At 41.1% G+C, this 24,445-nt stretch overlaps 1 protein-coding gene across 2 annotated transcripts in view; it reads left to right on the forward strand.

Annotated features, from left to right (window-relative positions):
• The window catches only part of LOC311002087 (diacylglycerol kinase delta), a 73,602-nt gene that overhangs the window by 36,420 nt on the left and 12,737 nt on the right, over positions 1-24,445 (forward strand). For both annotated transcript variants that reach the window (XM_083993307.1, XM_083993308.1), the window contains exons 4-17: positions 10,432-10,542; positions 10,769-10,849; positions 11,589-11,693; positions 13,047-13,179; positions 14,125-14,231; positions 14,357-14,482; positions 15,206-15,308; positions 16,421-16,580; positions 16,781-16,889; positions 18,108-18,247; positions 20,684-20,771; positions 21,515-21,606; positions 23,879-23,978; positions 24,337-24,402. In XM_083993307.1, the coding sequence (XP_083849433.1) occupies positions 10,432-10,542; positions 10,769-10,849; positions 11,589-11,693; positions 13,047-13,179; positions 14,125-14,231; positions 14,357-14,482; positions 15,206-15,308; positions 16,421-16,580; positions 16,781-16,889; positions 18,108-18,247; positions 20,684-20,771; positions 21,515-21,606; positions 23,879-23,978; positions 24,337-24,402 (1,521 nt within the window). The remainder of the gene's footprint in view (positions 1-10,431; positions 10,543-10,768; positions 10,850-11,588; positions 11,694-13,046; positions 13,180-14,124; positions 14,232-14,356; positions 14,483-15,205; positions 15,309-16,420; positions 16,581-16,780; positions 16,890-18,107; positions 18,248-20,683; positions 20,772-21,514; positions 21,607-23,878; positions 23,979-24,336; positions 24,403-24,445) is intronic.

Consider the following 24,445-nt stretch of genomic DNA (forward strand, 5'->3'; position numbering starts at 1 on the left):
GTTTTCCTTCTTTCATGCTTTTCTCTAATGTCTCCATCTATTCTTCTTCTTCTTCCCAATCCCTCGCTCCATGTCTAGTCTTTGCTGCCTCACTCCCTCCCATCTCCTCCTTGCCCCGTTCCTTCCTTCCTCTCCTTCCTCTCCTTCCTCCTCCCGCCCCATCTCTCTCTCAGTCTGCCATCTGCTGGAGGAAGTCAGTCACTGCGGCTCACGGTGAAATAAAACAAACCACCACCACAGCTGCTGGTGACATTGACATTGAAGCAGCTTTTTTTTTTTTTTTTTTTTTATTCCCGCCTCGTTTGGCATTCCAGCATCGTCCGTCCGAACGTCCCGAGGTCTCATCATTACAAAAACATGGCCGTGTTTTAAAAAGGTCAGGGGGTTGGTCGTCCGCAGCAGCCAGCGTCCGTCTGTTTTAATTAGCTCTGGCACGGACACACCTGAAAGTGTCTCTGTGCTGTTTCCAGTCGCTCATGAATAAACAGCTGCTCCATTGTGGAGGAAAAAACACCGGCTTTACGTTCAACACTGATTGTTTTATAGTTGCATTAGGTATTAAAAATATCATGTTGGATTTCCTGCAGCTTTTATAAAAATACAACATGCAGTCACTGTGATATTTACGGATGTAATTACTGTACAAAACATCATGTGTCACGGTCTTCTCCTGAAATTTGGACATTTCTCTTAGTTCCTCTAACAAAGAGGAACCAATAGTTTCTCTGCCAATTTGAATCAGGCACAAATACATGATTGTTGTTGTGCATTGTTTTAAAAACAGAACAGGCTTTATATATAGAGAAAAAAAGTTTAATCATTTAGTATCTTATAAAAGCCAGATGGTTTTTATCCTAGAGAAAAAAAAGTTTTATTTTGAAAGACAATTTATGAAATCTTTATATTTACAGCAACAAAAGAAAAATATTTACAGCCAGTTAAACTAAATTTGAGGTACTGATGACGAGACAGAGGAACAGGGTACATTCAAAACACCACGCCGTGGTTTATAAAGCTGCAAGATAAGATTTTTTTGCAACTGTGTGAACTCATGCAGACGAGGTAAAACACTTGTCGCTCCTGGGAAAGCTTTCTTGTCGGCCTGATTGCACGAAGGAACTCCGGGCGTTAACACAGCGACAGCTCAGTGGTCTCATTGAAGTGAATGGAGATGCTGTGCTGCTGCTGCTGCTGCTATAAAGGTTTTAACACGGCATCTGTGGGAGATTAGAGGAAAGATTCGGAAGATTGATGTCCAATAATCGGGTCGAGGCATGTTTGTGTTCGTCAGACAGAATCCACCTGAGGTCTGGATGATGCTTAAGAGGAAAATGTGGCGTGTGAAGAAGAAGGAGGAGGAGTGAGGAGCAGAGTCTCGCTCAGAGCCAAGTCTGCATACCAGATTAGAATGCAGAGGACGTCTCTGTCTGTCCGTCTTTCCTTCTTCTTCCAGATTTCAAAATAAAATGCACAATTTAGTTCAAATTATCATTTGATAGCTAAATATTAAATCTATCTACTGTATACATTTTATGACATTTCTTTTCTTTTCTTTTCACCCTCGTTGTTTACTCTCACTTTCACCCTTCTTTCTTTTTCAAGCTTCCAGTACATACTCATCCATGCTCATACATGTAGGCACAAACAGAACAACACACACACATATTCATAAACACACACATTTCTGATACATATGCACCTTTCACCACAATATATGTACAAACCGCTAACACCACTGCACTTGTCTTCTTTAATTTGTCTAATTTGTCTTGTCAATCCTTGTAATAAGTTGTTTTCTACGTCCTTCTCTGTTTGTGTTTGTTCCCCACTTGTTCCGTAACTATAGCACCTATAAAATAAAATATAATTAAATAAAAAATAAGTCAAATCAGAATCCCATTGGGAAAGCTGAGATATACAGATGTTTAGGCTACCTTTAACCGTTTAGCTTCATCTAGCACTAACAAGCTAATGAAATGCACCATTCAATAAGTTTTATAATGTTAGAAGGTATTAATGGAGACAGGTGTGATCACTAATGAAGTGTCCTGGTGTCTCTCTGCAGCACAGACAGTCCCAGACAGAGATACCACCACCACGGCCGCTATCAAAGGAACTTCACATTAAAAGCGTCGCTACACGACTCATTAAAGTCGCTAATGAAGCTCTTTGACCCGATTCTGCTTCAAATTTAACCACAAATGATTCGGTTGGAGAGACAGAGATCGGGGTCACTAGGAAATAGAGTTTTTTTTTTTTTTTTTGGAAAGAAAAAAGCGACAAAAGAAGGGGAGGAGGAGGAGAGGGAAAAAAACACAGCGAAGGAAGCTGAGGGGGCGAGACGGAAAGATGGAGAGACATAGACACACACACACACACAGAGATGGTGTCAGTGAGTGAGTCTGCAGGGAACAGCATGTTTCTGCTCATTAAAGACAGAATGATACGCAGACTGGCAGAAAACACACACACACAAACACACATATGCATGCACACACTCACACAGATACGGACACACACATATGCATGCATGCACACACACACACACGCACACTCACACAGACACACACTTGCAGTAATTTGCCTTGGCAGATGAGACACTGATCTGACACTGAAGGCAGTGCGATGACAGAGCGTAGGCAGCAGAGAGCGCACACACACACACACACACACACACACACACACACACACACACACACACACACACACACACACACACACACACACACACACACAGACACACACACACAGGACAGCTCATGTATGCTGACATGACATGTGTGTGTGTGTGTTTGTGTGTGTGTGTTCACAGTGACGACCTCATCACTTTGACATGACTGGACTGAATGTGCAGCGATCAGACACAACATTGAAAACCAGTCGTTGATTCTAATGTTGTGGTTATTTACACAATGTGTGTGTCTATATGTGTGTGTTTGCATTTTTTGTGTGTCTAAAATCAGTACTGGGACAGGGGGGAAGCCGTGTGTGTGTGTGTGTGTGTGTGTGAGTGTGTGCATGTGTGTGTGTGTGAGTGAGCGAGCAGTCAGACAGGTTCCTCAAGTTCTATTTATAGCCTGAAGGAAGTAGGCTTGTTCTTGCATGAACACACAAACTCACACACACACAGACACACACACACACATACCACTCCTCTCAGGTGTGTGTCGTATAAGGTTAGGGGAGGGACTCATTTGCATGCCTCAGGTTGTGTATGTGTGTGTGTGTGTGTGTTTAAGTAAGAAAAAAAGCCCACATATGTAAGGGAGGCGTGTCCTGCAGCAGCACACCTGAGGGGGCGGAGCTTCCTCACAAGGGAAGTTTGAAGAGAGGGAGGAAGTGCCGGGGTTGTGTATTGTTTGAGGAACTGCTGGTGTGGAGTGGAGGGAGCGCTACGGCCGAGGTGGGGCAAGAACAAGAACCGGAGAGAGTTGAGAGGAAAGTTTACACAGACTGAGTGGGGAAAAAAAGAGGATTTCAGGAGTTTATTTAAATCAGTAGAAGAATAAGAAGAAAACATGGGAGGAAAGGACAAATCCAGGTAGCAGCGGCTACACAACAACCAGCAGGAGTTTGAAAGAGAGCAGCAACACATCCTTATACCACTCAGGTTGATTTCTTTTATTTTTTTATACAAAAAGATTTATACGCATCACGTACAGGAAGTGAGGTCATAGTAGCGTAGCGCCAGATGCTGGGCCTGTGTCGGTCCAGCGGGTGCTGCTTCGCCCCCCTGTTGTTTGGATATGAGGGAGGAGGAGGAGGGGAGGGGGACGACAGCCAGCTCAGCAGCGAGGACCACCTGAGCTCCAGCCACATCCACAACAACAGTCTACAGGTGGACCAGGTCAGTGTGTGTGTGTGTGTCTGTGTGTGTGTGTGTGAGAGAGAGAGAGACCCTCCAAACAGGAAGTCAAACTCAGGCTCTTCAGTGGGTTTTCCACATTTCTAAGGGTTGTTTATTCTAGTTGTAGTGGTTGGTTTTCCTCTGACCCTTTCCTCTATTTGAGTGTGTTTGTGTGCAGTGCTATTTACACTCTGTGTGTGGTCTTGCATTTGGCATTTGATCATCACGACACGTTGCGGTTAAAAACAACAACTTTTCGCACCTTTGTCACCTTTTTATATCTTAAAGGAATAAGCTGGCAGCGTTGTGTTGTGTTGTGATGTTACTTTCCAACAAAGGGCAGACAAGACTTCTCTTTTCTTCTATCTTTACTTCTATCTATCTTTCCCCTGTGGCCAATTCTTTCACACTGACAGTGCAGATGTTTGAATGCCAAAAAAAAAAAAAGGGTTTTTATTGCAAATCCCCTGTTCTCCAAGCACACACATGTTTATCCCTGTAGTAGCAGTAGAAGCAGCAGCAGCAGAGAAGTGAGTCATTGGTTCATCTTTGATGTCATTATGCCTCTGATGGAGTAACAGCTCCTGGAAAAGCTGTCTTCACCTTCAAGTTCTGCTTCTTTTTTTTTTTCCTCCATCAGCCAAACAAACTCTACATGTCAGTCCCCAGGCCACTCATCCCTCTCGGAAATATTCCTACCAGTGTGTGTGTGTTTAGACTGAGGGTCAGGACGAGAGGTCGTTGTCGGCGTTGTCGTGCGTTTTTCTTAAAAAGTGAAGCCGACAGAACAGAAGCGAGTTTGTCTGAGGCCTTGTGTGCTTTTTTGCAGATGAGTAAGTATGTGTGCTAATGCGCTCTTGTGTAAACAACCACTTCACGGCTTTGTAAGTGTGTGCGTTTGTGTGTGTGTGCGCACATCGTGGGTCTGCTGGGGGATGATTGTTGTGATGCAATTAGTCCTGCTCTAATGAATACACTGATCTGTCTGACAACATCTCTCAGCTGGAGAGGAGATGATGATGAAGAGGAGAGGGAGAGGAAGAGGAGGAAACACCATCAAACAGGAGTGGCTGGCTTTATTGTGCAGGAACTGACCTTAATATATACTGTTCAGTGTTTACTCATCAAGTGGCTTTATTGTGCAGGAACTGACCTTAATATATATATATATATATATATATATATATATATATATATATATATATATATATATATATATATTTTTATATATATATATATATATATATATATATATATATATATATATATATATATATATAGTGTATGTTGGCGTTGATATGGCCATCTGTCCCCGTACACCTGTACTGTTTGCTCTGCTGATAACAGTGCAAGTAGTCAATCAGGAGGAAACCACACATTTTAATTAATTACTCAACCAGGCCACTTGACTAAGGACACATTATTATGTACAGAAATGGCCTGGAGGAGGCGGAGAGATGAGAAGGTCACGCATGCTGTAGCTGTAGCCACGCTCGCATGTGCATGACAATGAGATTGTAGCATTACTAGGCTACTGTAAGTGGAAGGATTTTTTCCCCCACATATCACTGGTCGTGGTTATGCACTAAAACTGTGGGAATATCTAGTTTTATTAGTTATAAAACAAAAGAAGGCACATACTCTTTTGAAATGCACCCACACCCATGCAGCTACTGTACTAATCCACCCCGTCTTTTGTTTCCAAAATGTTACTTTAACCGCAGCGATACACGTGTGAACACACCTTTTATCCGCAGGGTTGAGAACCATTAGCATTTTTTTATCAAACCCATGCTTTCAGATCATTTATAGCACCAATTTAGCTTAAGCTTCAGGCTAAATCTCCTTAAATTTGAGCTAAGTTTAAGGGGAACTGTGCAAGTCTAGTCACTTTTCAGCTGTTTTGCTAACCCTCCTCCTGGCCATGTGCATTTCATTACAACAAAACCGGTGAGAAAGCTATCAACAGAGCCACAGATAACGTTATATATTATATACGGTGTTACAATGTGTATACTGTATTTGTGTAGTCTTATCTGTCATAAAGAAGAGATTACGGGTTACAGGGCGCGTTTGTGTCATGGTTCTGAGACGAGATCTAGGAAGTTGATTTTAAGCTAAGAGACACTACGTGGAAGACAGAGAGCCTCCATTCTGCCTCATAACAAGTTACTTGTCATTTATTAAACCATCAGAGTAACTCCAAAGCTGTTTAATTAAGGTAAAAATGTAGCAAAGTTAAGGTAAAACTCCTGCATAGTTCCTCTTTAAGCTAAATACCCAAGCTAGGAGCTAGCTTAGCCGCAGGGACGCAACTTCTGTGTTGTGTCGCTCTCGCACTTGTTACAACATCCTGAGTCGGATCTAACTTCCAGTATGCCCTTCAGCCATATCAGCAGTTGCTATGTCATTAGTAGCTTTTGTCAAACAACAACAGTCTGATTAGCTTATTTGACTGACAGCTCCCCTTGGCGTTTCTGGGGCAACCGTGGATATAAGCCCCCGATTGGTTTGGAAGCGAGCGGTAGTGTCGCACCCTCGCCGTTATCTCAGACGACGTGTCAGGTGGTTCAGCAGAGAGACCTTTACACCTTCATGTTTGTGTGTTTTTCTTCGTCTTTCCTTTTCTTCTTCCTCCTCAAGGCATCGTTGTTTGTCTCTGTTTGTTGTAATTCCTGCATCTCACCTTTTTTTTTTTCTTTTTTTGTTATGTTTGTTTCTCTTCCAGCTCTTTGTCGCCGTCACAGCTCCGTTTCCCATTACTATCTCCTCTCACTAATGAGCCATGCCATCAGGCCATCCATCTTTTTCTCACCATCACTCCTTCCCCACCGCTTCCTCTCCTCCTCCCCTCTTCCTCTCTTTTCTGTGACAATGTGAGATTTGCCGTCCCTTGGGGTATAAAAGCGCATTTATACTAAGATAGAAACGTGCACTGTGGGAGCACAGGAGTCTCAATGTGCTCCATTACAATGCGGGATATCTCATGGATGCACATGTACACAAACACACACACACACACACACACACACACACACACACACACACACACACACACACACACACACACACACACACACACACACACACACAAACATACATACACACATGCAGCTGAGAAATGAGATTGTGATGGAGCGATGAATTAGATTTATCACTGGTTCGGAGGTGCCTCTGACTTGTATTACTCCCTCCGTTCAGACAAGCCAAGGCCATTACTGCAAAGATAGAGGGGCAGAGAAAGTGAGACGCTGAAGATGAAGTGGAAAGTGGAAGGGAAGGGGGGGAGAACGCACAAAGATGGATGAGTGACGCTGAGATAGAAAGAGAGACAGTGGGAGATGCCATTTAAACAGATATAATGCAGACGGATAAATGGGTGAAAGGAAGACAGATTAAAAAGAGATCCAAGATCGGAAGAGGTTGTAAAACAGGTGCAGGTGCAAGTAAAGCCAGTCGTGCGAGATATTAACACCTTTCACTTTCCTTCCAGTATTTATTCATCCTGTTTCCTCGTCTACTTTCTTTTAGCTGTAGGCTACTTCTAGGACTGCTGGAGGCATTATTAGTCTTCATGATCGACCCTGTAAGATAAATATATGTTGGTGAACTCAGCTTCCAGCCCTATACAGTAGTAAGTTCCTTCATCCCCAATGCCATCAACATAATTATAAATCAAGATAATGAGGAACTTATACAGTAGGCATGATAGGCTATGTAAACCATAGGCTACAGATGCTCCGTGTACATGATCCTACTTCTATGTTTGTTTGATGTAGCCTACTGTAGGATTGTTCACAAGTCTGTGACTGTATGTAATTGGATGAGACCAAAGGAAAATGTCCCGCCATGGTTGTAAAATATAGTTTTTTCTATTTCTATTTCTATTCTAAATTAAAGGCCAAGTAGGCTACTGTATGCTACTAGCTAAAAAAAATGGCTACATGAAAATCTTAAGTAACTTTGCCGAACATGAACTGACCTCCTGTTTTTACACCAAAACAACAGTTTGATCCCTTAGTTATAAGAATATGTGCTTTAATTGTGTGTGTTTCTTTTTTAGGAACTATACAAGCACAAGCTAGCTGTGAGCAACTGTTGTTTTTTTGGGGGCACAAAGTAAAGACCTACTGTTCCATTGCCTAGCCAAAATACAGCTTGAAAGGTTAGCACTTCGCTAAGATCAAAACGCAGTTTTCTTTTACCTAATGGGCCTGTTAAACTTTACCATTTAATTTAAAAGAAAAGGGTAATGCATCAATTATCTCTGGGGAATAAGAGACAACTTACTGAGTTAGCTTAGCGCTAATGAAGAAATGACAACATGAGTTATGCTAAACTTGGTTATAAATTATTCTTTTTTGTAACAGTCAGTGAACGTCTCACCCAGCAGAGCAGAGCAGATTTAGGGTGATTGATGAGCTAAATCAAACTAAGAGATAAATTAAGAGCAGATTCCTGATGACTATTTCTGTCTTTTACTTTCCACACACTCTCAGTTTTTCTCTTTTACATTCAGAGGCTCACACACACTCACACTCTCTCTCTCTCTCTCGTCCTGCTGTCGGCTCTCGGGGGTTGCTGGTCGTTGTCATGCAGGTGGCGATCCTCTCCTGTCTGAGTCTCCGATTCATCCCCTTGGGGCAGATTTCCCGATCGTGCACTGATCTGGAGACACTGCCAAGTGACTGCTGCTGAGCCAGCTGCTCTCAGTCAACCGCGTCCGACCGACTGTGAAGTTTTTCAGAGGTTTTTTACACCAGAAAAGCAGCAGCAGCATACCTGTGCAGCGGAAAGCACCACACAACCTTTTGTTTTTTATTACACTGAAATCTAGCAGTCGGTTATCGACTGGATACGAAGATAAGAAAACCAATATCCTTTCCCCCTCTCTCTCTCTCTCCTTCTCTTTTTTTCTCTTTCTCAATCTTCCCCTCCGGCACATTTTCGTCATATCGCTCTGTGGTGATAAAATCAATTAAAGGACCCTTGTGCTTGTTACACTGAGAGCTTTTCCACATTTAGTCTGTTAGATCCACGGGTAAAACAAACCGCAAAAGAGCCGAGGAGCAAAATTACTTGGATCTGAATGTGATTACCTAGAATTTTATTTCCTCTGGGGGAGAGGGGGGCTTTGGAAATTACTTCTTGCAGTCATATTTTTCAGACACCATTATTATAATCAGACATTTAAAAAAAAAAACAGACTTGGCAACTCACAGTTTACCTTTAGGGGCAAGCTGATTCATTTACAGGTGACGTGTGTGGAGGTTAATGCAAAAAGAGACGCACAATTAGTCACCCTGAGTAATATCTACTATTGTGTATGATGTCATCTATTAAATTCTGTGTAAATGATGTTTTACCTACTGCCTGGATATGTACAAACACATTCCAGTTAATCTGATCCAGTTTTTTTTTTATATCTTACTGCATGTGTGTGTGTGTATAACCACCAGGCCTGGGCATCCTCTCGTTTTGAGAAATGAGGATCTCCATGGCGACCCTTCTTCTCCCATCTCAAATTGATTACCCATGGTGCCTTCTGTCCTCTTAAGGCATGTGCTGTACTCATAAATAGACATAGAGAGAGAGAAAAGCGCTACAGTCAGATCACTGGGGAGTTTCAGCAAAGTGAAATCCGCTGCTTTCAAATCAAATCGTGTGTGTGTGTGTGTGTGTGTGAATAATTTCCACCTCCTACCTGCTGCATCACCTCATCTCTACTGCTCCATTATGGCTGAACAAGACATTACCTCGATTAACACATTCCCTCTTTACTAGACGAGTGAACTATTTGTAGAAGCGCCGGTTCCTTCAACGTTCCCACTGATCCGGTTTTTATAAATTAGAAACAGGAAATGTTTTTTTTTTTTTTGTTTCTTTTGTTTTCTGGTCCTAAGTAAATTTATGTTTCTGTGATTGTTGTCGACTCACTTGTTGACAGATTCAGTCGACACCTCCCGGCTCATCTCTGTTGTGTGTTGTTGTGTGTGTCGGACTAAAACAAACGCTCCTGGTGACACTACACTGCAAAAACTCAAAATCTTTCCAAGAATATTTGTCTTATTTCTCGTCAAAATGTCATTTCTAGTCAAAACAAATCTCATTATACTTAAAATAAGACTCATCACCTAAAAATTAACTTGTTTTTAGATAATTCCACTTGTTTCAAACAAATTTTCACTTGAAATAACTAGAAAAATCTGCCAGTGAAAGCAAGTTGTTTTGTGCTTGTAATAAGGAAGAAAAACTTGCTCCACTATCAGATTTTTCTACTTATTTCAAGTGAATAAATGCTTGAAAGAAGTAAAAAGTGTCTAAAAACAAGCTACTTTTTAATATGACGAGTCTTATTTTAAGTATAATGAGATTTGTTTTGACTAGAAATGACATTTTGACGAGAAATAAGACAAATATTCTTGGTAAGATATTTGAGTTTTTGCAGTGTATCCAAACTGATCTCCTTCTGTTTGTCTGTCACTTGGATCTGAATTCACCATAACGTCTGTTTTCTTTTCCTCTTCCCCCACTCCTCTGTCTCTCTCTCTCTTTCTGTCGCTCTTTCATCTGTCTGACAATAGAAAAGTGTGAAGGAGGGGATCCTGTTGAAGCAGACCAGCTCCTTCCAGAGATGGAAGAGGAGATACTTCAAACTCAGAGGGAGGACGCTTTACTACGCCAAAGACTGCAAGGTACAGCAGGAATGTGTGAAACGGCCTGCAGCACTTCTGTCAGGATGTGTTTGGTATTTGTAAGAAATGCAGAAGTGCTCATCAGTGTTCAGAGAGCTGTGAAAGTTACAAACTGCGTGCACACATGCTCACCGAGGCTTTTCACGGAAATGAAATGTGATTAAATGTGAATGCAATAAAGTTAAGAGTTGTTTTTTTGTTTTTTTTTATTTATTCCCTTCATTAGTCTCTGATTTTTGATGAAGTGGACCTATCAGACGCCAGCGTGGCCGAGACCAGCACCAAGAACATTAACAACAGCTTCACGGTGAGTCACAGGTGGATTTACTGTAACAAATGAAAGTTTAATATGTTATTTTTATCATATTTATTTATATATCGGCTTTACTGCTTGCAGTGCATGTCTGTGGAGGACAGTGCTACATTTGCAGCTAGCATGTAGCATGTAGCATTTGTGTCAACTTCAGTTAATCTCAATCAGAATGGATTCATTTACCAAATATTAACAGCCTAGGAACACGCAAAACATACAGTACAATTAAAGTTAAGTTAGAAGTTACAATAATAATAATATTAATGATTTTTAACATGAATATACTGAGCATGAAACTCATGTGTTGTTTAAAGCTACTGCTTATTGGGCTTTTACATTAAAAACAGCCAGTTTTCATTATAATAAAAGCTCAGTACAGATACAGATATGAAGTGTGTATAAGAAACAAAACCAAAACAAAACAGACTAATCTATTGATAACACAATAAACTAAAAACGAACAGACACAGAGTCTAAAAAAAGAGACAAATCAATATCAGACCTTCATAAATAACAACATGATAGAATTAACCAGAACTGGGAGCGGCGCTGACTCTGCTCTTAGCAGCACTTACACCTGCAGTTAATCAGATTTCACTCTGTCTGTGATGTTTTTCCTGCAGCGTTGCCGCCGCAGCAGCTCGGCTGTCGGATGTTTCGCTCCACTTCCTGTCTCTGATTTATTTTTATTTTTCACCCCCCAAATCCTTTTCTCTTCCTCTATTCCTCTCAGGTGATCACTCCGTTCCGTAAACTGATGCTGTGCGCCGAGAGCAGGAAGGAGATGGAGGACTGGATCGGCGCTCTCAAATCCGTCCAAAAATGGGAAACCTACGAGGTGAGCTCCTCCTCCTCCTCCTCTGTCTCCTCTTCTTCTCCTAACACGTCATTATTTATCCTCAGCTTCTTTCCCTCTCATCCACCTCTTTTTATTCCTCTCATTCTTTCTCTCTTATCTGCTTCACGTTTCAGATTGATGTCTCTCATAAAGAATCAGAGCCTCGGCTTTAACAGGCCCATAAAGACGTGCGCGCTGCTATCCAAGCTTTAGTTTATATTCCAGACTTTCAGCTCTTTTACCGCCGCAGCATTTTAAGGCTTTTTAATTTACGTCGACGTGCGATCCGTCTGATCTGGAAGGTTTAGACTCCCGGTGATGGATGGCGTGGTGTTTTTAAATGAATCCTCTCCAGTATTTTGACGTCTGCCGAGTTATGAACTCTTTGAAACGAGCGGAAAGAGCAGCTACTTTTCTACCGGTGGGGGAGTTTGTTTTGACAGTCCTGTCCTGCCGTCTCTTCAGGCTGGAGCTGTGTTTATCCCACGGCTGCTCATCTGTAACGCTCCGAAACTTCTCCTTCACGTTCCCGCCACCTGAGGCCACAGAGTTTAATATGAGCCGCCGCTGATGATGTCATTATCTCATCCCTGCATCCATGTTTCCTGCGGCGGTTTTTAGAAATATAAAAAGTCACCGTCCCGTCCTGTAATACGTCTCCGCCCCTCCTTCCCTCAGGCTGTTTGTTTTGATGCAGCGTCCCTCGTGTTTCTTCTCCTGTCCTTTTCAGTTGTTTCCACCTCCTTTTTTAAACACTTTATTGAAAAAGTTTCAGTTACAGTCAGAAAATGGACCTTTTGATAAAACAGAACAAAGTCTGGCATCTCACATTGAGAAAATAAATACATACATATGAGATATATAAAGTAAACTAAGTAAGTATAATGTCAATACAGGTATAAAGTTAACATAATAAAAATTAAAAAAAAAACAGGCAAGGCATACTGTATTACATTTCTCTAGTTTTCTCTTGTTTTCTCATTTCTCTTGTATGTTATTATTTGTGTGAAACTTTGGACGTTATGGGACACAAGACAAATTTCAGAGTGATCTGACAATAAAGTGTAATCTTATCTTATCTTATCTAACCTATAGTTCTTGAATTATGTTTACAGTATGCAGACATTTCTTATTGTCAATCATTTTTACACATTCTAGGTAGTTCTTAAATTCAGTTTCAAATACAGGAAAGAAAGGTCGACCTTTAGAGAATTAAGTGTTGAATTGTTCTTTCCTTATTATTATAAATTAATTGGAAGGTTGGAGTTGTTTCCACCTCCTCCTAACCCACGAATACTCAACAGCTTGTGATGTCATCGTCCTCTCCTTCTCGTGCTTCCTGTCTCTCCTCAGGCCAGCCAGTTCAACATGGAGCATTTCTCCGGGATGCACAACTGGTACGCCTGCTCGCACGCCAGGCCGACCTTCTGCAACGTGTGCAGGGAGGCGCTGCCGGGCGTCACCTCCCACGGCCTGTCCTGTGAAGGTACACAAACACACACGTCTGAAGACACACTCCATGGAAGATGCAACTAAGTAAACATGCATTTTAAAGACCAACACAGATATTATTTCATTTCATTTATTGTTTATTTGACGAGGACAATGCAGATTAATGAACAATTGGTTACGCACGTATGACATCATGTAAATGTGCCGGATTTAGCTCAAGGACGGACAGACATACCATAAAGAACAGATAACAATAGGAAGCTACCTGCGTAAATATGAGAAAAAACTGAATATTAGCAGCAGTTACAACAATAAGAAAACAGATAACAACCTGCATAAATATAAGAGAGGACAGAGTACTAGCAGCAGTTATAACAGTAAGAAATAATTATGAGAAATTACTTCACATTGTAGGAAAAAAACAAAATTAGATGGAGTAAAAAGTGAAAAGTGAAAGTAGAGTTTTTGGCTTCTAGTTGGCGTCTCATTCCAGGGAGTGGCACATTTTGACACAGTGACACCATGTAAACTATTTCCAATACATAACAAAAAGGAAACTGAACACACACGCTGCTTCTTGAGGTCAGTGACACTGGGAAATCTGATTTTAAAGCAGATTTTTAATTTTGTCGTTAAGTAAAATTGCTCCAAGGATCAAACAGATTTGTCCTTGGTTTGAAAGAGTTAAATTAAGACGTGTCCTAGATTTTGCAGCATCATAACGTAAGATATGATGCAACAAGATAAGACAAAAACTTTATTGATCCGACAGTAGAATAGAAAAGCAACACAAGAGGGAACATGCAATAAAGAAATACATGTAAATTAAGAATAGAAACAGAATTAGAAATGCTACATACAATAATAATAGTAGAATTATAAAATATATAAAGAGTTTGTCCATGTTTCATCATTACATATGTATTTTAGTCATTATACTGCTGTAAACCAATGAACTGTGTGTATTTGTCCTCTGCAGTTTGTAAATTCAAGGCTCATAAGCGCTGTGCAGTTCGCTCCACCAACACCTGCAAATGGACCACGCTGGCCTCCATAGGAAACGACATCATCGAGGATGAGGAAGGGGTGAGTCGGTTTAAATCACAGATACAAAAAACAGCTTTTTAAATAAAATAAAAAATCCTGTTGACCTGGTTGAGTTGGGATTAATTCAGTATCTCCCTCTCCATCCGTGCTCCTCCTCCTCCCAGGTGTCCATGCCTCACCAGTGGCTGGAGGGAAACCTGCCGGTCAGCGCCAAGTGCGTGGTGTGTGACAAGAACTGCGGCAGCGTGCGGCGGCTGCAGGACTGGCGCTGCCTCTGGTGCAAAGCCATCGTAAGTGGGATTGATTTTCAGCCTCTGTCCTGTCGCTTCCAATCAACATCTGTGAATTTATTTATTTATTTATCTATCTATTTATTTGGGACGTTGCTGTCGGGAACATGAAGCGTTTATTTTGAGAAAGAAAAGAGGAGAGTTCACAGAGTCACGGGATTATTAATAACGACTAATGTGGCCGTTAGAGCTCTGGTTAATGAGCCTGTCATTTAAAACCCTCCACCTGGACGTTTCAGGACGGGATTAACACTTGAACTCTGCTCCTTCCTCTTCTCCTTCTTCTCCTTCTCTGGTTTTATAACAGAGGGAAACACAGACTCAGTGTGTCGGTCACCAGGGAGGTGACTGTGTCTTTAAAGATAAAGATGTAATTTCACTCCCTCTCACACTGCCCTGCTTTGCAAAGGCTGCGCTGCTTTTGAGTGTTAAGAGCCCATGAACTTGTGTAATGTGGACTCCAAACCACACACACACACAGAAACACACATATACACACACAGAAACACACACACAGGCATCGACACAAGTGGATCAGAGTGGTATTTGTGAAGGTTATAGAACTGACATTTGGCGGCTTTCAGAGGGATATAATGACCTTTCTGCTTTCTACCGAAATATATAGAATTACTAAGAAGTCTCTGTGTGTGTGTGTGTGTGTGTATGTGTGTGTTTGTGTGTGTGTGCGTGTGTGTGTGTGTGTGTGTGTGTGTGCAATTGCAGGTCCACAACAGCTGTAAAGAACAAATGGGGAAGGTGTGTCCCTTGGGTCAATGTCGAGTGTCAATCATCCCTCCCACGGCACTTAACAGCATTGACTCAGATGGTGAGACTGCACCTACACACACACACACACACACACACACACACACACTGTACAGTACATAAGGTTCAAGGTTCAGGTACGACACCTTCAATCTGGACTCCAGTTCTGTGATTCATCCTGTAATTTTTATGCAAATTGTCACATTTACGGAAAAAGAAAGTTGACTTTTGAAATGAACACGATCATTTTGAAGATGTGTAGTTGGAGCTTTTTTCACAAACGGGGTTCCCACGCGTCCTGGAAAACCTGGGAAATGGTTGACCAGTTCTCCAGTCATGGAAAACACATGGAAAATTAGAAAAACAGCTACCAGAGCTCTATCTTTTTGACTTTTTCAGACCTCACTAAGGATTTCTTAGCGAATGAACTAGCGATTTTGAGTTGATGAGTGTTTCCAGTGTTGGACCATGAGCATGAGGGTTTTCTCTCCTCTGCTGAGTGACAGATAGAGGAGCAGCAGAGATCTGTAGTGGGCGTGGTTTAAAAACAAAAACAACATATTTGCATTGTTCTATGATAAGACATTAGACTGTTTATTTATCCCACTCATTGGGAATTTGGTTGTTGTAGTAGCGTTGTAGCACAAGGTAAAAAAGTAGAAAAATATGCAAATATTGCCAAAATGTTTCAAGAACAGTTATTTACGAGAATAGAATAAATATTATATATACACAGTGTTGGTACAGTAGTTATAAGGCAGAAGAAACTACTGCACAGACGCGGGGTGTAAGGGAGCATACAGCAGTAAGGTGTGCAGTCCGACACAAAAATCAAAGTGTTATATTACAGCCTAAATAGTGGAAAATGAAAAACTAGACTCATAATTTCATAATTTCTAAGCATGTAAGATATTATCTCATAGATAAGTTAAAGCCACAGACTGCACATCTTTAAATCAGACTTGAGGATGAGAGAGAAGAATAAACATAGAAACAATCTGGTTAAATGTACAAAATAAGGTACAACTGTCGAAAAGGACACTTCTCCAAAGCCTAAATGGGACGGTGTATTAACATGTCCTGGAAAATGATTTCAACAAAGGAGTTGAAACTCTGACAAACTAAAACATTTCAGCAGCTCCAAATATAGATGTATTGTTTTTCCTCTCTCAGGCTTCTGGAAAGCCACGTCGGCCTCGTGCTCCAGCCCCCTCCTCGTCCTGGTCAACTCCAAGAGCGGAGACAACCAGGGCGTCAAGTTCCTCCGCAAGTTCAAGCAGCTCCTCAACCCGGCTCAAGTCTTTGACCTGATGAACGGAGGACCGGAGCTCGGGTACCGCTTCACTTTTATCTCTTCTTCTTTTTTGAAAAGCTGCAGTGCTCTGGGAAAACGGCTGAAGCTGATGCCCCCTCTCTCTCTCTCCTCTCCTCTCCTCTCCTCACCTCTCCTCTCCTCTCCTCTCCTCTCCTCACCTCTCCTCTCCTCTCCTCTCCTCTCCTCTCCTCTCCTCTCCTCTCCTCTCCTCTCCTCAGCCTTCGCCTCTTCCAGAAGTTTGTGACGTTTCGTATCCTGGTGTGCGGAGGAGATGGCAGCGTGGGCTGGGTGCTCTCGGAGCTCGATAAACTCAACCTCCATAAACAGGTGAGAGCGACGAAGAGGAGGAGGAGGAGGAGGGGATGATGATGATGATGATATAATATAATGTAGAAGGCAGCGACTTACCTGTTGTGCAATCAAACTGTTACAGAAGAGACGTTGGAAAATAAAAATCCAAAAAATATTAAACCTGACAACGTGAGGCGTTCAGGGACGGATCAGAGGGTGAATGAACTAATTCATTACAGCCGCTGAATTAATCAGGTTTTAATGAATACCATGTCGGATAACATGTTCTTTAATCGTTTCAAATTAGCATCTCATTTAGATAAATACACGCCACATCAAATCAGATCAGCGTTAACGATGTGAGGTCGTGTCAGACGGGTCCGATTCTCCGGCGCGTTGAGACTCAGTCAGTCTGACGGTTTCTAATGTCAGAGATTTCACACCGTTCAGACTCGTCACGTCGTCGCCCATCATCATCATCATCATCAGATGTGAAAATACAGTTCAGACTCTACTCATCATAACATGGAGTTTAATTATAGATATTTTAAATGCTGTTTGCTGTAAATGTTGGGATATTAGCAAACACTTTCATACAAGATTAACGTTAATTGCAAAGATGTACATCATATTGCGTCTGCAGCTGCTTGTTCATGACCTTAGATATAAGTATAAGAAAGCTGATGGAAACATGTGTTCTTTTGTGTATCTGAGTGAAACCCATAAAATCTGATATTTGTCGATCTTTATTGACAGGAAATTCAGATTTGATGCAGCAGCACAAAGAGAGGAGAAACTGAATCTAAAGTGAACAGGATCAATTGGAAATCTAATCTACTGACAATAACAACTGTAAATACATGAATGGATAAAGTGATAGATATAAAATTGATTAAAAACAGATTTTTTGAATCATAAATTGGAACAATTTCAAACATCCTGAGAAAAAATCCCTCCCACTTCCGTCTTCTTTTCTTTCTCTTCATATGAATATGTAATTGACGCTCTGCTCCTCCCTGTAGAGAAACGTGTGCACTTCACTGTGATGCTGCAGTGATTAAATGTTTAATTTAAACTCTTAAGTTTTGGGTCCACTGGTTTATTTATTCAGACTAATCGGACTTAGTTTTGGTTAATTAGATATGCGCGTTTTAATTAAGAAGAATAACTTGTTTGCTGCTGCTTTTAATTAAAATATGTGATATGAGGATTCGTTTGAAGATGATCTATTGATCAGAGCGTGTGTGTGTGCAGTGCCAGCTGGGCGTGCTGCCTCTGGGTACGGGTAACGACCTGGCCCGGGTGCTGGGCTGGGGCGGTCTCTGTGACGACGACGCTCAGCTGCTGCAGATCCTGGAGAAGCTGGAGAGAGCCACCACCAAGATGTTGGACCGGTAAGAACAAAGAGGGGAGGGGCCACAACAGATAATAACAGAACGTTACGAAACAGAGTTGTTTTAGAGGTAAATTCATGCAAAACCGCTGATTTGTGTTGCCTTCAGGGACAGTTTTTCGGGAAGCAGACTCTGTATTCACCTCTAAAACAACTCTGTCTTGTAACGTTCTGTTACTATCTCAAAGCGTGGTGAATGTGCAGGTCACAACTTGTCTACCAGAGCGTTTTGGAGTTGTTGGATTGTGTATTTGATGAGTTTAATGAGGGAAACCAAGAAATTCCATTAGCCTCCGTAGCGTAGCTCTGAGCAGCTCACGGCTCTGCTCCGCCGTTCTAAAAATAGCTTGCATTGACAATTAAAGGTAACAAACCTACTACGATCACTATAGGTATTATGGCAATGGGCCAGTTTGCCAAAATGTTGAACTATTCCTTTAAAGGTGACTACAAGACAAAAAGAAAGAAAGAAATACTTATTTAATGAATATTATGTAAAGCTTAAAGAGATCAGATGTTTTATTTTCACAGTCACATATACAGAGGAAATATATTCTCAGCAGAAAGTTCCAGGAACATTTGGCTTCTTGCCTAAAAATGTAGATTTGTGTCTGTGAAAGTTGGTTAATATGATTAGGTTCAGTTTCCATGTCATGTTTAAATCCGTGAAATGATTCAGTGAGTTTAAGTCCACTGAGCAGTGGTGCATTGATCCGTCTTTGCCCCCCCGCCGCGTTTCCCTCTAAAACCGTCCGCAGGGTGTTTGTTTCCCTCACAGGACGTCCCAGATGAGTGAATTAATGGAAGCAGCGTCTGGATCTAATCCTGCTTGTGGTGGTTATATATTTCTCCAGGGCAGCAGCAGTCAGGAGGAGCGAGCAATAGTCCCAACAAGCAAAAGATAATTAGATATAGAAATAAAAAAAAAGAAAAGATACCTCAGGCTGTTTTGTTTTATTTGTGTCTCTGGAGCTGCATGAACAATTTAAAAATTAGCCTTGTACTTTTTCACGACACGGAGCTCAGCAGTGACAGGATGAACACACACACACTTGAATCTATACTCTCTAATGTTCATGAATTCACTTTAGTTACTTTGACAACGTGGCTCCACACGGCTTCAATGTGAATCATATAAAGACTCAGTCGTGACAAGCGCACCTTGAGCTTTGAACTGTCACATTCACTCCGACGTCAAGAGCTGTAAAGTTTTTACAGTCTTGAGTAAAAGTCGTGATGCTCGCGCTGGAATGTGAAGCTGAAGCAATCGGCTGCTGCTGCTGCTGCTGCTGCTGCACCCACCTGGCCGCATAACACCTGAGAAATGTACAGTGTGTCGTCGTGTAAAAACGTGTCATCGTCCCCCACGTTGCAACACTTCCTGCAGACAGGTGATCAGAGTCTGTCGTAGCTTCACTTGAGTGTTCAACAGCTGCGGAAGTGTCGAAATAACCAACTCAACATAAAAAAAAATCTGTGTTCCTCAGCTATTTTGATCCTGTTCATAAGTTAAAGGGATAGTTCAACATTTTAGCATATTGGCCCATTGTCATAATCCCTATAGTCATAGCAGTAGGTTTGTTACCTTTAATTGTCGGTGCAAGCTGTTTTTAGAACGGTGGAGCAGAGCCGTGAGCTGCTCAGAGCTACGCTACGGAGGATAATGGGATTTCTTGGTTTCCCTCATCAAACTCATCAAATACACAATCCAACAACTCCAAAACGCTCTGGTGGACAAGTTGTGACCATTGAGACAGAGTTGTTTTGGAGGCAAATTCATGCAAAACCACTGATGTGCGTTGCCTTCAGGGGCAGTTTTTCAGCAAGCATTCTCTGCATTTGCTTGCACCGACAATTAAAAGTTGAACTATCCATTTAACTCGTAAATTTTACAACCAAAAAGTCAGAATTAGGATAATAAATACTGAACCAAAGAAAAAACAAATCCCCAGTTCTGTTTTGTTGGTATCAAAAAAGGAAAAACACTTCGTAGCCACAGAAACAAATCCAAATCACCTTTTTCTCTTTCTCTGTGTGTCGGCAACTTGGATGCTAAAATACTTTGTCCAGACTGAAGCAGGAGATTTGTAGCTTTCAGACGATGTATCGTGTCGGGGGGTTGTGTGAAGATAAAAGTCTGGTATCAACCAAAACACAGACACAAGGCTGAGGCTTCCCCATGGGTGCATTTTAAAAAAAGGCTCAGGTGCATTCTGGGTAAAAATAAAAAAAGGACAGAGTGACTGTGTTTATTATCAACATGTCAAAAACTCCACAGTGCAGCTGCTTTTGTTGAGCTGTTTGTTTGGAAAATGACCAGAAACGACCAAACCACAGTAAACAAAGCCAGTGAGAGGCCGATGTGTAACAAACACAAGATGTAGTTCGATGGTTGATTTCAACATGTGTGTGTGTGTGTGTGTGTGTGTGTTTTCAGGTGGAGTGTGATGACCTTCGAGGTTCCCACCTCCAACAAACACACGCCGATCATGAAGGAGGACGACGGCCTCGATTCTCCTCTGCAGGTAAAGTTAAACGTCGTTTACGCACCCTCATGAAATTACAGTGACAGCCTGTTGAGCTAAAACCATCGGACCTCACACACACAGAGTGGAGGCGAAGAAAGGTCGCCTGTAAACAACCAAAACTAGATGATAATTAAATATAGAAAAAGCTCTTCTTCTGCTTATTCGCAGTTAAATTTCCATTATATTTTCTTGTTGCTGATTCACCAACAATAAATAAACTAACAATAATTTTACAACTATTTATAAGTTGATGTCTAGAAGTTGGAAGCTGTTTCAATACAGTACAGTATGTGTTAAACATTTTATAGTGTTTTTTTTTCTTCCTTAGACTTAATTTAAAGTATCACAGCACTAACGTTAAGACAAGAGGAAAAATAAAGTTACCTCTGGCTCCATTTAACTGCAGTGTGGTTGAGTTTTTGGAGATACATGATGAGGAAAGTGAACACATGACAGAGAGCTCAGAAACCTTTTCAAACTCTTTGATTTGTTGAGTCAACAATGTGCTCTTAGTTCAGTTTGTTTTGAACATCTTTATTATATAACATACCGTATATATTGATCAGGTGTGATCAGAGGTCATATTTTAATCACATTTTCATAGCGCAGAAATATTAAAATAATATATAATAATCTTCTCCTCCAGAAGGTGGATTCATGGTTTGTTTGGATCTTTTAAACATTTTTTCTTCTTCCTCTTCTTTTCTAAAAGTTAAAGTTTCTCTGGTCCTCTCCCCCAGGTCCACATCACTCAGTATGCAGACTCCGTGGCCTCACACCTCGCCAAGATCCTGGACTCGGACAAACACAGCGACGTCATTTCCTCTGCCAAGTACGTGCAGCCAATGTCTCAGAAATATAAAAAGAGAAAAGAGAGGAGGGGGGAGGATAGAGAAAGAGGTAGACGTAGTGAGTGCCTGGTCAATGGGTATTGATTTTTTTTTTTATTCGTCTCTAAGGACACACACACACACACACACACACACACACAGAGAGAGGGGACAGTAAGTAAAAGAGACGGATGAATCAGTGTTGAGGGGTCGTCTTCCTTTGGGACAAGTCGAGGAGCCATTACAGAGCTCTCTCTCTCTCTCTCTCCGTCTGTTCTCTGTGTGTGTGTGTGTTTGTAGCTGAGAGCTGCTGCTGCTGCACATTTAAAACACTTCACACACCTCTGGGACCTGAGGACACTCGTTCTTATCTAAACACAACACCGGTGTCGTCAGTCGGACTATTTCTGCAGCCGTAGCTGTGGAGGAGAGTTTGAACCGGTATCGACCGGCAGGAAACTCTCTACGGTCGTTACTTAAAGAATCAGAAGTGTAATTTTAAGTTTATAGGTTTTTAGAAACATTTAAAAAAAATCCCTGTTCCTCAGCTATTTTGATCCTGGTCATAAGTTAAAGGGATAGTTCAACATTTTAGCATATTGGCCCATTGTCATAATCCCTATAGTCATAGTAGTAGGTTTGTTACCTTTAATTGTCGGTGCAAGCTATTTTTAGAACGGTGGAGCAGAGCGGCGAGCTGCTCAGAGCTACGCTACGGAGGCTCATGGGATTTCTTGGTTTCCCTCATCAAACTCATCAAATACACAATCCAACAACTCCAAAACGCTCTGGTGGACAAGTTGTGACCATTGAGACAGAGTTGAAAATGAATTGTGACACTTTTTGAGCCGTTACTTGGAGGTGTTGTGTTTTCGTTAAAGCCTTATCGTCTGTAAACGTTCACCTGCGACTGGTAAGATTAGATTAGTCTGGTCAGTCAGAGGTCACGGTCACGTCGGCGCTTTTCTTTTATATTATGAGACACACATGGATGACCTGATTAGGTTTTAGTGCTCAGAGGTCAAAGGTCACTGTGACAACACAGACAAGTTTTTCGGCCGTGACTCATCGTATTCATCGTCTCATTATCAAACACACTTCACATCTTAAATGTATTCAATAAGTCTGGAAAGTTAAAAAACTCAATTAATTCAAGTTGAATTGAATCAAGTAAATCAACCATATGTATTAAATGTATATATAACTAAATCAAAATAATGTCATTTATATATCTTTATTGAGTGAAACTCATTGTTGCCTCAGTTTTATTTAATTCAGGTTAAATTGTTTCATGCAATTTAATTTAGTAGTAAGTAAAGTACATTTGATACATTTATTCAACTAATTAAAATGTATTCTTAATTTCAGTAGTTTTATTAAAATAATCTATCCGAATTTAATGATTGTAAATTGGTGGTAATAGAATAGAATAAAGAATAAGTCACGATTTTAATTGAATGTTTTTCAGCAAATTAAGTTATTTGAGCTTTTTTCTTCATTTGCTTCCTATAAATACAAAGATGTGGATGTTTATTATGATTTTATTATCTTTTATGGACAAGTGCCATCTGTTATGATGGTTTTTACTGAAAATATATTTTACTTTGATTACTAATTAGTCAGTTTAGACACTGAAGCAAGATGTAGTAGAGTGAAACTGCTGATTCCTTTTATTTTATACAGTTAAAGTCTGGATGAACTGGAGGCTTAAAATTAAACTTCTTCATCTTTATGTTCATTAAATATAAACACTGTAAACACGTGTAAAGAGGCTTCGGGGAACAAACAGAGCATAAACTTCTCGTTATGTAATTTGGAAGCGAAGTTGTGTCGGGATGCACCTGCTGGATAAACACGAGGATAAGACTCCAGTAAATGAGAAAACATTTGTGTTTTGTTTTATTGTTTTGTTTTTTTTCAAGTAAAATTCATTTAAACATGATTCAATATTTGCAACAAAAAAAAAGGCACCAGCGCTGTGTGAGTTCAGAGCAGCCGCCCTGCTGAGTCACACAGCAGCAATGTAACAGCTGTGAGTAAATAGTGACTGTGTGGAGGCGACGGAGCTGACAGGCAGGTGGGCGACAATGAAACAGGAGTGTGTGTGTGTGTGTATATATGTGTGTGTGTTTGTATAATCTCCAAACACAGCGGCTGTGCAGTGAATCACCAAATCTGAAAACGTTTTAACCCGATAATGTTTCATTTTCAGCGTTAATCACGTTAACGTTCGCCTTCTCTCTCTCTTTCTCTCTCTCTCCGACCCTCCGTCAGGTTCCTGTGTGGGACGGTGAACGATTTCGTGGCGGAGGTGGGGAAGGCGTACGAGAGAGCCACAGAGAACAAAGAGGAGGCAGATGCGATGGCAAAGAAGGTAAATGGTTCTCTGTGTGTGTGTGTGTGTGTAATTGTGTGTGTTATATAAGAAGGTTGTGTAACAGTAACTAGTGGCTAAAGTGTAGGTGTGTGTCTGTGTGTGTGTGTGTACATAATAGGGAGCGAGATACAAAAGTGAGTTTTTATGTTGAAGGTTCAGTGTCGCTCCTCTTTTCAATAATGTGACTCTTCATAAGAATTTGAAAGAGTCATTGAATAATAATGAGTGTTGAAGAGGTCAGAGTGGGAAACGTGGGTTAAAGTTACGTTAACTGGCCAAGGCTGATGTGCTGCTGCTGTGTTCAAACTCTTCTCATATGCTACAACAACATCGTCTCTCTGTGTGTCTATCCCAGTGTGCACTGCTGAACGAGAAGCTCGATTCCCTCGTCAAGGCCTTAAGTGAGGAGGCAGAAGCCCAGGTAATGACAATATAACACCATTTATAATCAATAAGCAAAGCAG

Source organism: Trachurus trachurus (assembly GCF_905171665.1).
Source record: "Trachurus trachurus genome assembly, chromosome: 18".
Classification (NCBI taxonomy): Eukaryota; Metazoa; Chordata; class Actinopteri; order Carangiformes; family Carangidae; genus Trachurus; species Trachurus trachurus.